The sequence below is a fragment of the Pteronotus mesoamericanus genome, unplaced genomic scaffold (assembly GCF_021234165.1).
Source record: "Pteronotus mesoamericanus isolate MK-2021 breed Mesoamerican mustached bat unplaced genomic scaffold, CSHL_Meso_final contig_116, whole genome shotgun sequence".
NCBI lineage: Eukaryota > Metazoa > Chordata > Mammalia > Chiroptera > Mormoopidae > Pteronotus > Pteronotus mesoamericanus.
In genome coordinates, this window is record NW_026555027.1 from 9,762,492 (window position 1) to 9,776,562 (window position 14,071).

At 54.9% G+C, this 14,071-nt stretch overlaps 4 protein-coding genes across 4 annotated transcripts in view; 2 read left to right on the top strand and 2 right to left on the bottom strand.

The window, feature by feature from the left end:
* TSPEAR (thrombospondin type laminin G domain and EAR repeats) overlaps positions 1-14,071 on the bottom strand; it is a 105,022-nt gene that overhangs the window by 63,472 nt on the left and 27,479 nt on the right. The gene's annotated exons all lie outside the window — the stretch shown is intronic.
* LOC129075045 (keratin-associated protein 4-12-like) lies at positions 1,314-1,979 on the bottom strand. The gene has a single exon (XM_054579010.1). It carries the CDS (start codon positions 1,977-1,979, stop codon positions 1,314-1,316), a length of 666 nt encoding a protein of 221 aa, XP_054434985.1.
* On the top strand, positions 5,931-6,581 carry LOC129075054 (keratin-associated protein 10-3-like). Its single transcript, XM_054579020.1, has one exon. The coding sequence runs from the start codon at positions 5,931-5,933 to the stop codon at positions 6,579-6,581; it is 651 nt and encodes a 216-aa protein (XP_054434995.1).
* LOC129075023 (keratin-associated protein 10-3-like) lies at positions 11,785-12,610 on the top strand. Its single transcript, XM_054578993.1, has 2 exons — positions 11,785-12,016; positions 12,147-12,610. Exons 1-2 carry the CDS (start codon positions 11,785-11,787, stop codon positions 12,608-12,610), a joined length of 696 nt encoding a protein of 231 aa, XP_054434968.1.

Here is a 14,071-nt window from a genome sequence, read left to right on the forward strand (position 1 = left end):
GGCAAGGAATGCGCAACAGGTGGGGCATGTGGGTGGGGTGGGAGGTGGCCAGCACTTCAGGGAAGGAGGCTGAGACCCTCAGGGGAGAGCAGGGGCTTCCTGTGGCGGTTCTGCCACGGACACTGGCCACATGAAGAATGAGGGGCTCACGAGCAACACCTCATCCAGACGGCGGGCCCGAAGGGGCTGACCGTTGTCTCGTCCTTTATGGCTTGGGGACAATGGTCCACTTCCTGCAACAGTTCTGGCCATTGCCCCGAGAGGGTGGTCTTGCTGGGTACTTGCGCCTTTGTCAACATGTGTCCTTGCGTGGTGCTCATGTCACCCTAACATTGGAGTAAGCTGTTGTCCACGGCTCCTTGGTACATTGAGGCCTGGCAGGGATGCTCGCTCAGCTCACTGGGGAGGCCCTGCATCATGACCCGCCGTCTCTCATACCCCCAGACTGAGCCCAGAGCTGCCAGAGGAGGGCCCCAAGGGCATGCAGACATGGGACCCTGTAGGTCCTGCACCCACTCCTTCTTGTGTTATTTGCATGTTTGTTGCTTACTCCTGTAGGCTGGGAGCAGCCCCTCCCGCCCTCACTGCACTGGGCCTCTGCTAACGCTGTAGACGCGCAGGTAGGTGATGGAGGCACTCCAGGCTGTGGGCATGGAGCCCCCACGCCAGCGTCCTGTTGAGTGACTCTGGGGGGTGGTTTTTCCCAGATGGGGCAGTGGATGGGAACGGTCCAGGGGGACTGAGAATCCCTAGACTGTGATGAGTCTGCAGGTGACCAGCCTCAGGGAAGGCCGGGGCCCGGGCCCAGCAGGCGCTTGACCTTCCTTGCAAGGACAAGAGTCCTACCTAGTCACCTCGCCCAGAGGAGTTGGGCCACTGCCCTTTGGGATTTCTTGGTCGCTCATTCCTAGAAACACCTGGGCCTGGAGACCAATGTCTGGTGAAAATCACGTGTTCCTCCCCTCCCGTCCCCCTCCCCATGGAATCAGGTGCCAGAAGCGATCAGGTGATGAAGAGAGTTTATTGGGGCGCCCAAGGAGATGCTGACAAGATGAGAGTGGCGGTCAAGTGACCCCACAGAGAAACGGGGAGGGAAGGACAGGTGACCCAGGGGCAGGTGGAGGTGCCTCCTGGGAGGCAAGAGGCCGGGGAAGCAGCAAGATCAGGGGTTCCAGGAACAGCGGTCAGGTGAGGACAGTGGAGACCTGGGGGACCCCATCCTGGGTGGGGTAAGCCATCTAACACGGGTCAGGACGGGACTGAGGGGTGGCTGGGAGACCTGAGCCCAGCTGGCTCTGGGGAGATGTGCTCAGTCAGCAGCAGGACTTCTGGGCCGAGGCGGGGACGCAGCAGGCCGGGCGGCAGCAGCTGGGCTGGCAGCAGGAGGGGCCACAGCAGGAGGAGACGGGCACGCAGCAGGCGGGTCTGCACACGGGGCGGCAGATGAGGGACACGCAGGAGGAGGGCCTGCAGCAGGCCGAGGGGCAGGGGGTGGGCAGGCAGCACGAGGAGGCGGCCCCAGAGCAGACGGGCACACAGCACGCGGGCCTGCAGCAGACGGGCGTGCAGCAGACGGGCGTGCAGCAGACAGGCGTGCAGCAGACGGGCCTGCAGCAGAGGGGTGTGCAGCAGGCCGGCTGGCAGCAGCTGGGGACACAGCAGGAGGGCTGGCAGCAGCTGGGGACGCAGCAGGAGGGCTGGCAGCAGCTGGGGACACAGCAGGTGGAGGAGCAGCAGCTGGGGGCGCAACAGGAGGGTTGGCAGCAGCTGGGGACACAGCAGGTGGAGAGGCAGCAGCTGGGGGCACAGCAGGAGGGCTGGCAGCAGCTGGGGGCGCAGCAGGAGGGCTCACAGCAGCTCTCTGGACAGTCGTCCACCTGCCAGGGGGCATCGGTGCAAGAGTCACTGGAACCGGGCAGGCAGACGCGGCTGCCATAGCTCAGGTCGCTGGAGCGGACGGACCGGGTGGAGGCGGCCATGGCGGGCAGTGGGGCTGGAGGTGAGCTGGGAGGGGAGTGTGGGTGTGTGTGTGTGTGTGTGTGTGTGTGGTGCCTGGGGCTGTTGGCTTTTATACCCTCCTGCTCTGTATCCCAAGCCCTACAGCCACCATTTCCGCCTCCCAGCAGCATCAGAGATGTTTGTTTGCCCGTGATGCTGTGCAGCTTGTAAACCTAGATTGTCTAGCTGAGCAGCCAGTCCCATTGTGTCCCCAGGGGAACAGGAGTGGATGGCCAGGTCCCAGCCTTGGTCCTCAGAGCTGAGGCAAGTGCATGTGGAGTGGGGTTGGGGTCCTGCCTCAAGCCATGCTGGGTGTGCCAGGGCATCACCCCTTCAGTGGCCAGCGCAGCCCCAGTGCCTGGCTCACTTTGCAGGCACTGGGCATTGGGAAGTGCTCCCCCATGGTTCAAACACCTCAACCCATGGGGATACAGAACTGTTGCCTCTTTATATAGGAGGAATCTAGAGCCAGGGGCGTTCGGTGACTTCCGAGGGTCACATGGGTATGACAGGACCTGGACCACTTGGCTGGAGCTCAGGAGGATTTCCCATCACCAGAGACTCTCTCCAAGGCCAGCTGTCTGTGCATCCACTTTCCACCTGTCCTTGAGCTTGGACAACCATAGGACTTTGTATTCTAGTGCAAATCATGTGGCCCCCTTCCCTGCAGAAAAATGACAGCTTCCTGGGTGCCTGGTTCCCATGTGTGACCCAAATAGAGTACCTGGGCTGGACCGCGGAGGCATCACAGCCCTTGCTGCCCTCTCAGGTGGCCTTCTCTATGGGGACGCCTGGCTTTTCCTTCAAGGCAGCTCCCCCATAGCCTCTCCCCAGCCCTCTGCTGGCTGGATACCCAGCCTGCGTACCCAGGCAGCCTACAGGGTCGCTAAGTAGCAGAGGGCCACAGTGCACAACAAAAAGATACAAAACATGACCGAGCAGAGTGCCTCCCTCACTCCGTCTGCCCCCGCCTGCACCCTGCTCGGGAAGCTGCAAGTTTACCCCTTTATTTTCTCTCTCTCCCTCCATCTCTCTCTGTGTGTCTCTCTCTGCTTGCACGCATACACACACTTACATGCTGTCCCTTCTCATTAGTTGCAGTAATCATGTTCTATAAAGTTGCCGCAAACCCTGAAATAGCAAACACTGAACCAGGGCTCCTGGGAACGTGCAAGGTAGGGTGCCTGTGAGCCTCCGGGCACAGTATTTTCATAACCAATCAAGATGTAGCCTTGTTTCATGTGTGTTTCTGTTTAGAGGCACTTTATTTAATACATGTATTTAATATGCATCTCATTTAATGTCGTATTACAGCCCCCTGCGCTGTAACTCCCACCCGAACGTGCCGTCGGCCGGGTATTTTCTCTGTGAGGCGCGCTGCAGCCTTCCTGCACTCCCAGCACCGGACAGCACTCCAGCCCCACACTTTGGGCCATTCTCATAAGCAAAGTCACAAGCATAAAGCCCCAAGATGTGGAAAACACAGCCCTGAAGAGAGCCTGGGAAGGACAGGATTTCAGAGCGAGAGCTGAAGCAAGAGGCTGTGTTGCCTCTGCCGCCTCAACCAGGACATGCGTCTTGGGGGATTCGGAGTTTCAGCCGCCCTGCACAAGTCCACCAGCGACCACACAGGCCCTGCGAGGGCTGGCGGGGGCTCCAAATGAACTGCAGTGAGTAGGTGAGTTCACAGGTAAGGAGTCCCTGAATAATGAAGAGCTATCCGTCGAGGTATAGACACATACAGATAATGTCTTTGTATACACATTTTTAAAATACAAATTGTACCATATTTTACCCAGTATGTTTTTTTCCTATCCTAACATGGAGCTCCTCTCCTCTGAATATGTGAAGATTTCTCTTCCTTGTTGATGAGGGCATAGAATTCCACATGTGTCCCCAGGGGAACAGGAGTGGATAGCCAGGTCCCAGCCTTGGTCCTCAGAGCTGGGGCAAGTGCATGTGTTTGTTTTCTTTAGCTGTGTAATGACCCACCACAAGCTCAGTGGCTTAAAACAATGCATGTGTCACTCATAGTCTCTGGGGGTTGAGCTGTACTGAGTTCACTATGGGGCTGCACCATGGGGTCTCATCTGGGAGCTTGACTGTGGAAGGAGCCACTTCCCACATGGTTCTCAGCAGAATTCAGTTCCTTGCAGGTGGTCTAGCTGAGGGCCACTCTCATGCCTTGCCCGGTGGCCCTCTCCATGGGCAGCGCACCTGCAATGGCTGGCTTCTTCACAGCCAGCAAGGACAGAGTCTCCTCCCAAGACCAGCGCTGCAATCTTGTAATGTAAACACACACATCCCATCGCCTTTGCTGTATTCTTGGTGCCTAAAGCATGTCACGGGTCCTGGCCACACTTGGGCGGCAAGGGCCACACAACACATGGGGCGCCCATGTTTTATTCCAAACTTAAAATAGCCCTTCCCACTCTTCAAGATTATTTTTGTCTCCTTTTCCTTCAGTTATTGAGAGAGGTGTATTAATGTCCCCAACTCTGATTTTATCTTTCTCTATTTCTACTTCTAGTTCTGTCAGTTTTTGATTTCTCTGCTTTAGGCTATATAATTAGGTACATACACATGTGAAATGGTTATAGCCTCCTGGTGGATTGACCCTTTTTGGTTTATAAAATGTCTTGATCTCAAGTACCGCTTCGTGCTTTAGGATCTACTTTACTTGGTAGTAACAAGCCACACCAGCCTTTCAAACTTGGTGCTTGCATGGTGTGTTCTTGTCCACGGTTTTACTTCCAGCCTTTTGTGAGCATCACACATACCTACAATATTATATCTATTCTCTGGCTATATGTTTTCTATGTGTCCCAGAATGTTCTTTTTAATTATTTCCTGACTACTTTGGGTTAATCTAGTATTTTTATGATTCCTTTCCCTTTTCTCTTCATGATTAATTATCCATCGTATGTACGAAACTTTCTGTGGTGGCCTCGGGACTACGGCGCGCCCTCTCTGTCACTCAGGCGTAGATCGGTATTCTTACCCCTTTCAGAGCAACACTAAGACCCAGAAAACTTGAACTCCATCTACCCTTCTCATCCTTACTGTTAACATTGTTGTGCATTTTATTTTTCTGTTAACAATAAAAAAACAAAACCAAACCAAACCAGGAACCACAAGCAGTCCTCATTTTCCATGCAGAGGCCTCGCTGTGGTGGCTGTGCTTTCTGCAGGGGGTGGACAGGGACCTCTGGGTCATATGCATGGATTTCAGTGTTGGATAAATGAGGAAAGCGTGGGAAGGTTGCGGACAGGCGCAGGGTCTGCGCCTCACTGAGTGGTCGGGTGGGTCACCGGGGTGTGCACTGCTCACCCAGGGACATGGCAGCGCCACTGCCAGACCATCCGCCTTTACCCATTCAGCACCTGCGCCAGGGGAGTCCCTGCACCAGAGGGCGCGTTGGGGAACCACAGTCAGAAATGTTCCAGCCCCATGCCCTCTTTGGCCCGGGCTTCTCCAGCCAGGCACTTGGGAAGCCATGGCACCCCCAACAACAGAGTCCCCAGGTGTTCACAGGACCCTTCCTGGGTGTCAACAAAAGGGCGGTTGGATTTGGAGAGATGGTTCTCTCGCGGAGCCAACTCAGACCCCGGGTCAGGCTATTTGCTGACACACATGACTTTCTACCTCAGCATTATGACCCAAAGGCAGCTTAGAATGGACGAATCAACAGACCACACGACACACAAGAGCTTCATAGCTCAGCAACATCTCAGAACAAAAACACAAAACCGGCACTAATGAGAGTTCTCTGTGGCCCAAACATAAACAAGGAAGAAGGTGTATGAGCATCCTGTGGAGAAGCACAAGCCACACAGGGTATAAAAGCTGACAGCCTGGGCACCTCACACACTCACTCACTCACACACACTCACACCCCGCTCCCAGCTCGCCTCAGCCCCGCCGCCCCACCATGGCCGCCTCCACCCTGTCTGTCTGCTCCAGCGACCTGAGCTATGACAGCTGCACCTGCCTGCCTGGTTCCAGTGACTCTTGTACCAGCTCCTCCTGGCAGGTGGACGACTGTCCAGAGAGCTGCTGTGAGCCCTCCTGCTGCGCCCCCAGCTGCTGCCTGTCCACCTGCTGTGTCCCCAGCTGCTGCCAGCCCTCCTGCTGCGCCCCCAGCTGCTGCCTGTCCACCTGCTGTGTCCCCAGCTGCTGCCAGCCCTCCTGCTGCACCTCCTCCCCCTGCCAGCCGGCCTGCTGCACGCCCGTCTGCTATAGGCCCATGTGCTGCACGCCCGTCTGCTGCAGGCCCATGTGCTGCACGCCCGTCTGCTGCAGGCCCGCGTGCTGTGTGCCCGTCTGCTCTGGGGCCGCCTCCTCGTGCTGCCTGCCCACCCCCTGCTCCTCGGCCTGTTGCAGGCCCTCCTCCTGCGTGTCCCTCATCTGCCGCCCCGTGTGCAGACCCGCCTGCTGCGTGCCCATCTCCTCCTGCTGTGGCCCCTCCTGCTGCCAGCCCAGCTGCTGCCGCCCGGCCTCCTGCGTGTCCCTCATATGCCGCCCCGCGTGCCCCCGCCCTTCCTGCTGTGTCCCTGCCTCGGCCCAGAAGTCCTGCTGCTGAGTGATCTTCTTAGAGGCGCCCCAGACCTCAAAAGCTCACTGCCATCTGCACCCTCAGGATTCTCTACTGAGAGCCAAGGCAGCTGTCAAGTGCCCTTCATAGGTCCCTGCACTGTGCGTCTATGGTCATCTGGCCACTGCTGTGCATTTCTCCCTCTGGGAACAGCTCTCCCATTTCTCCATGTACGGACTTGCCCCCAATCCACGTGCCCTGCCACCCAGCCCAGGCTGGCAGTGACCCCAGGGAGGCCAGCTGGACTCTCCCAGGCCTTGGAGCCTTGGGTGGAGTGAAGGGAGAGAAGCTGGTCTCTCCTCACCCCCTCGGCCTTGTGCGGCCCCGGCGCCGGCACTGCATCTTCTGCTGGTGTCTTTATCCGGCCCCCAGCCCCGCTCCCAGCTGCGTGCTGTCCATCCCTGCCAATAAATTCCTTTCCTGATGCATTTAACCAGCATTCATTTCTGTTATTTACAACAATGACCCCTACCTGACATCCCCCAGGTAAGGCTGGTCCCGGGTCATTCCCCTGGGCCACCATGTTCCTGCCCCTTCAGTGGTGGCCAGGAAGTCCCCCATCACTCTGGCCATAAGTATGTCCAAGAGATGGACACACTTTCTGGACACAAAGGCTGAATAATCTGACAGCAGTGCCTGCCCTGGGAAGGGGCCACCCTTCGGGGGTGACTCAGACTCTCTTTGGTGTCCCTGGATCAAAAGGGCCCGTTCAGGGAGGAGTTAGCACAGCAGGCCTGGGGGGACATCTTTAGGCCTGCTTGCAAGCCTGGGCCTGGGCCGGCCCCGGGGAACGTGGACTTCGGGAGGCCTCCCGGCCCGTGTGAAGCGAGTACCTCGCTGGGCTAAACCGCGGTTCAGCCACGGTGGCTGTGCTGTCCCCTGCTCTCCCTCTGGGAGTCTGGAATTCGAGGACATGCCGGGCAGAGATGCCACGTGACCAGCCCCAATAAGAACTCTGGGCTCGGCCTCTGACAAGCTCCCAGGAAGCCATCTGACACATGCTGTCACGCTCTTCGCTGAGCAGTTAAGCGCGTCCTGCGTGATCCACTAGGTCGGGCTCTGAATGCTGGCTGCGCCTGGTGTCCCTGACTCCTCCCCAAAAATGTCAAGTCTGATCATAATAAACAGGGCCTAGAGTGTGAACAGGTACATTTCACAGTATGTAAACCACACCTAAATAACGTTGACTTTTTAAAGGAAAACAAACAAGAGGATGAAAAACACAAGCCCCAGACTTAAATGAGAGATTTGCAATGCACATACCCCCAGTGCTGTGCTGAGCTCCTGAGAGCTGACTGGGCCCCTCACTTCCCAGGCTGGTGTTGAGGTACATCATGCTGCACCTGAACTCATGGGAGAGTAGTTGCACCGTGGGAACTGGCAAACACCACAAATCAGGGCTTTTTGCTTTGTTTCACAGGCGTCCAGTTATTAAACATTTACCAGCATGCCATTGCACATATACAACAAAAAACTCGTGCTCATAATACATAATAATTTTCTACAAATCCAGAAGAAATACAAATAATGCTATTTTACAAAAACAAGCAAATGGAAAAGATGTTCAAATGTTCAGTGAGCAGCTTTACTCATCCGGGAAGGCAAAGAACAAAACAAGGATGGCCCCTTTTACTGCTTCTACTCAACGCTGCACTGGAAGTTCTCGACAGGATGAGCAAGAAAAGACAAGATATTCAAGTTAGAAAGAAGTAAAACTTACAACAAAGCTACAGTAATCAAAACAGAGCTACTGGCATAAGGATAGACATATAGATCAATGGAATAAAATTGAGAGTCCAGAAATAAACCCATAAGTATATCGTCAATTGATTTTTAACAGGAGTATAAAGACCATTTAATGAAGAAAGAGTAGTTTCTTCAACAAATGGTACTTCATATTTATGAGCAAAAGAATGAAGACAAACCCTACTTTATACCATATATAAAAACTAACACACTTTCAGCTTTTGGCTTGGAAGGAGGCTTAGTGGCAACATTCTTTGCTCACCCTGAATCTGGGTTTGTCAGACACTATCCCCCTCTTCCATGCTGCCAAAGTTTGCACCCCAAAAAATCAAAGCTGTACCCCTGAGCTGCACTGGTGGGGAAGGCAGTGCTACATCTTCCCTGGCCCCCAAGGTCGGCCCCCTGGGCCTGTCTATAAAAAAGTTTGGTGATGATATTGCCAAAAATAATGAAAGAAAACTTCCCTAAGTTGGTGAAGGAAATAGACATGTAAGTCCAGGAAGCACAGAGAGTCCCAAACAAGATGGATGCAGAGAGGACCACACCAAGACACATAATTAAAATGCCAAAGTTTAAAGATAAGAGAGAATCTTAAAAGCAGAGAGAAAAAAGAAGTTAGTTACCTACAGGGGAGTTCCCATAAGATGATCAGCTGATTTCTCAAAAGACACTTTGCAGGCTAGAAGGGATTGGCAGGAAATATTCAAAGCCATGAAAAGCAGGGACCTACAGCCAAGATTGCTCTACCCAGCAAAGCTATCATTTATAATGGAAGGGCAGATAGAGAGCATCTCAGACAAGAAAAAAAACTAAAGGAGTTCATCATCACCTAATCATTATTATATGAAAATTTAAATGGACTTATTTAAGAAAAAGAAGATAAAACTATAAACAATAAAATGGCAAAAGTACTTATCTATCAACAATTGAATTTAAAAAACAAACTAAGCAAACAGTAAGAACAGAATCATGGATATACATAGAGTGTTTTGATGGTTCCAGATGGGAGGGGGAGTGGGAGGAATGCATGAAGAGGTGAGGGAATGAAGACATACAAATAGGTAGCTGCAGAATAGCCATGGGGATGTAAAATACCGTGTAGGAAATGGAGCCAAAGAACTTAAACGCATGGCCCAAGGACGTCGAACAATGGTCAGGGGACTGCCTGAGGGAGTCGGGGGTGCTGGGTGGAGGGAGGCAAAGGGGGAAAATCAGAACAACAGTGATAGCATAATCAATAAAATATAATTTAAAAAATAAGTAAGTTGGACTTCATCAAGATTTTAAAGTTTTGTGTATTAAGGGACAGTATCTAGAAAGTGAAAAGACAACCCACAGAATGGAAGAAATACTTGCAAATTATAATTCTGATAATGGTCTAGTATACATCATACATAAATGACTCCCACAAATCAACAACAAAAAACAAGTAATTAAAATGGCTATTTCTTCAAAGAAAATATACAAATGGCCACCAGTACATGAAAAGATCATTGGTTGAACCAATATCATTGGTTGTTTGGAAACTACGTATCAAAATTTCAACGTGATGTCACTTCATACCCACTAAGGTGGCTATAATTAAAAAAATAAGTAAATAACAAACATTGGCAAGCATATGAAGAAATGGAACCATCATACATTGCTGTTGATAACATTAAATTGTACAGCCACTGCAGAACTTGCAGTTCCTCAAAAGTTAAACACAGAGTTACCCTATGACTCAGCAATTCCACTACTATGTGTATACCCAAGAGAATTGAAAAGAGGTATTCAAACAAAAACCTATGCAAAAAATGTTCATAGCAGCATTATTCATATCAGCCAAAAGGTAGAAACAACTCAAATCTCCATCAACTGTTGGATGAAGGGATAAACAAAATGTGGTCCATCCACACAATGGAGTATTACTGACCCATAAAAAGGAACAAAGTGCTGACACGAGCTACAATGCGATGAACCTTGAATACTTTATGCTCACTGAAATGAGCCAGGCACCAAAGGACACATATGGTGTGATTTCTTTAAGAGGAAGTATGCAGAATGGGCAAATCCATAGAGACAGAAAGCAGAGCGGCGACTGACAGGCACAGGAAGGGACTGCTTACTGGTACAGGATTTCCTCTGTAGTGGTGAGAATGTTCTGGAACTAGAGAGGGGTCAACATGGCACCCCACTGTGACTGTACTAAATGCCACGGAGGACACACTTCAAAGCGGTGGGAATGGTAACTACCATATCGTGTGTCGCCACACACGCACGGCAGCTGCCTCTAAGGGCGGCCGAGAGCGAGGCCCCCACACTCAGCAGCCCTGGCCGAGGTCCGCGCTGTCAATCACGGCCGATCTTACAGGTGGGACACCTGCGCTTTCATCTGAGAGACTTCAATTGTTATCGAGATCGAATAGATATGCCCATGGTTATTGAACATTCGAATGATTTGAATTTTTTCTTTGATTCTTTTGTATTGTACTCTGTTTTAGTTGTAAGAACTTTTTAATGTTCATACTAAACTTCCATGTATCGTGCATGTGGCAAATATTTTCCAGAAGCTCAGTATCCTCAATTTGTATCCAATAAAGGTTCCCTTTGAGTTGTGGCTGAAGTTACATCAATAACCAGTTGTCCCCCAGCCTCTCTGCTCCAGCCTCATCAATGCCCCCTCCTCCATGTTCACCCCGCCCCACCACGCCCCCAGGTCCTGACCCAGACTTGCTCTCCCAGGACAACCGACCATGCATGCAAGGGCTTCAGGAATGTGCTTTAGGACCCAAAAGTCAGGCCCTGAATCTGGTCCTCCCAACACTCCAGGGAGCCAGATGAGCTGCAAGCCTTCCTCTCCTTCCTGGGGAGGGGAGGCCCTGGCCTGTCCTCAGCCTCATTGCCCTCGCAGGCCTCAGCCAATGTCATAGAAGGTCACAGAGCCCACCCAGGAAGGGCCTGTCCTCATGTTGACTTTCTCCAGAACAGATGCCTCCATCTACTTCTTTAACAATCTCAGGCCAGGCTGCCAGCCCAGGTGAGGGCCTGCACAAAGAAGCTGGCCCACACAGTGTGTGTCCTCATAGGACAAGATGTCACCTGGTGCCCTGGCACACGACTCGCCAGGTGGGAGCTACAGGGTCAGCCAAAGAGAAGCAGCGGCTTCCTTCCAGGTGTCCCTGCAGGTGTCAGACTCAGGCCAGGGACAGCCAGCCCTGCCCAGGACAACCTAAAATTTATGAGATGACCAAGAACGTCTCATGACAACAGGGCTGGCCATAATAAAGGTGTTCACAGTGCAAACACCAACAAGGAAGGGAGGGCGTGTGGGCCTCTGCTTGGGCAACATGCACACACGGGAGGGTATAAAAGCTGCGCAGCCCCAGCATCTCACACACACACGCACACACACTCACACACTCACACACTCCTCCCAGCTCACCTCCAGCCCCACCGCCCCGCCATGGCCGCCTCCACCCTGTCCGTCTGCTCCAGCGACCTGAGCTATGGCAGCCGCGTCTGCCTGCCTGGTTCCAGTGACTCTTGTACCAGCTCCTCCTGGCAGGTGGATGACTGTCCAGAGAGCTGCTGTGAGCCCTCCTGCTGCGCCCCCAGCTGCTGCCAGCCCTCCTGCTGTGTCCCCAGCTGCTGCCCATCCACCTGCTGCGCCCCCAGCTGCTGCCAGCCCTCCTGCTGTGTCCCCAGCTGCTGCCCATCCACCTGCTGCGCCCCTCTCCCCATCCACCTCTGTGCCCCCAGCTGCTGTCACCCCCTTCCCCAGCTGCTGCCAGCCCTCCTGCTGTGTCCCCAGCTGCTGTGCACCAGCCTCCTGCCAAACCCTCGTCTGCACCCCAGTGAGCTGCGTGTCCAGCCCCTGCTGCCAGGTGGCCTGTGGGCCCAGCCCCTGCCAGTCAGCCTGCGCCAGCTCCTGCCTGCCCTCCTGCTGCACCTCCTCCCCCTGCCAGCAGGCCTGCTGCACGCCCGTGTGCTGCACGCCCGTCTGCTGCAGGCCCGCGTGCTGTGTGCCCGTCTGCTCTGGGGCCGCCTCCTCGTGCTGCCAGCCCACCGCCTGCCCCTCGGCCTGCTGCAGGCCCTCCTCCTGCGTGTCCCTCATCTGCCGCCCCGTGTGCAGACCCGCCTGCTGTGTGCCCGTCTCCTCCTGCTGTGGCCCCTCCTGCTGCCAGCCCAGCTGCTGCCGCCCGGCCTCCTGCGTGTCCCTGCTCTGCCGCCGTGCGTGCTCCCGCCCGGCCTGCTGCGTCCCTGCCTCAGCCCAGAAGTCCTGCTGCTGACTCTTTCTAAGCCTCCTCCAGGACCCTTTCCCAGTAGTAGGCTGACTTCCCAGCCTGATGCACCCCTCTGGCTTTCACAACATCAACGGACAGGACAGGCTTCTTCTCACCTGGCCCCTCCTTCAGGGCCCCTCGATACCCACCAAATCCTTCCTCTTGCTGGCGACCAGATGCCCCACCCTAGCTCCACCCCTGCCCTGTGGGCCCCTGTGTGAGTCCTCTTGCCCCAGCAGGCCTGGTCCCACCCCAGGCAGTAATGTCACCTTTGAGTCCTAATAAAGCCATCTGTTTCACTCTGACTTTCTGTTTGTGGACAATGGGGACAGTGATGAGGTGCACCAGGCGCTGGCCTCTGTGAACCCTACAAGCCAGCCCCCTCTACAGTTATGTGGGACCCCAATCCCAGCACACAGCCCCCAGGTCTCTGTCTGTAAAGCTGTCTCTGGAACCAAGGCCAGGGGCTGTGGGACACTGTGGTCACCTCTGCCACCCCATGGCAGCAGCCATGGGCCCCTGAGCCACCCTTGCCTTCACAGCAGTGGCCGTCCCCAGATGCAGGCACCGTGTCTGTGCCAGGCCCCACCCCCGGGGGGCCTCACCCACCTGGTCCCCCCCCCCCCGCCCCTAGGCCGGCCCGAGGCCTGCAGCGCACGCCTGGGCGGCCTGGCAAGGCGGCCTTCCTCCAGCTCACCCCGCGCCCCCACCCCAGTGAGACATGAGAGGAGAGCCCCGTCCAGGAATGACACCCAGCAGCCTTGGGCTCTTCCTGGCCTTTTCTCAGGCATGGCTGGTGGCGATAAAGATGCAGCAAGGTTAACAGTACCCACTGACTGAGGAGCCAGCCCCGTGCAGCCTCCCCTAGAGATTTGCGGAGCTCCCAGCTGCCTCCCAAACCCCGTTCCTGGGCTCGCATCCCTGTCTGTCACCCTCACGCCCCCTTGCTCCCCAAGCCCCATCCCACTCTTACTGTACGTGGCCCCCCGGTGTCTGTGCCTCACGCCGGTGCGCTCACCCATCCGTCCCACACTCCCAGGGTCCCCAGGCCTCTTCTGGGCAGCCCCTTGGCATCTGCCTCTGCCTCTGGTCTGTGCTCAGACACTCCCTCTGCCAGGCAGCTGTGCCCATCCAAGATCCTCAGCCTCGCCCTGCCCCTGTAAACCGGCCCATGCAATGAGCCGCGTCACCAGGCAGGGACAGCAGGGGAGACCCGCATCCAGCCCCTCTGGCCCCGGTCCCCGCCCACTGTGCTTGCTGAGGCCACAACGGCCACCTCCCCCTGAAGCAGAATCCCCAGGATAGGCAGCAGGGGCAGATACCAAACCGACACAGACTTGTCCACCTTCCTGGAAGCAAAGCCAGGTCCCTGCAAAGGGACAAAATGAGGGCACCCAGGACAGAAATGTGGGTCTTCTTGCTGTGGTTCTAGGGAGGCTGCTGGGGCCGAAATCTTCGTCCTGGGGC

Excerpts from the sequence above, each read along its gene's own strand:
- LOC129075045 (XM_054579010.1), bottom strand. The coding sequence starts at position 1,979 with ATGGCCGCCTCCACCCGGTCCGTCCGCTCCAGCGACCTGAGCTATGGC.
- LOC129075054 (XM_054579020.1), top strand. The coding sequence starts at position 5,931 with ATGGCCGCCTCCACCCTGTCTGTCTGCTCCAGCGACCTGAGCTATGAC.
- LOC129075023 (XM_054578993.1), top strand. The coding sequence starts at position 11,785 with ATGGCCGCCTCCACCCTGTCCGTCTGCTCCAGCGACCTGAGCTATGGC. Across the intron at positions 12,017-12,146 it reads CTGCTGCCAGCCCTCCTGCT|CCTCCTGCCAAACCCTCGTC; the intron begins GTGTCCCCAGCT and ends GCTGTGCACCAG.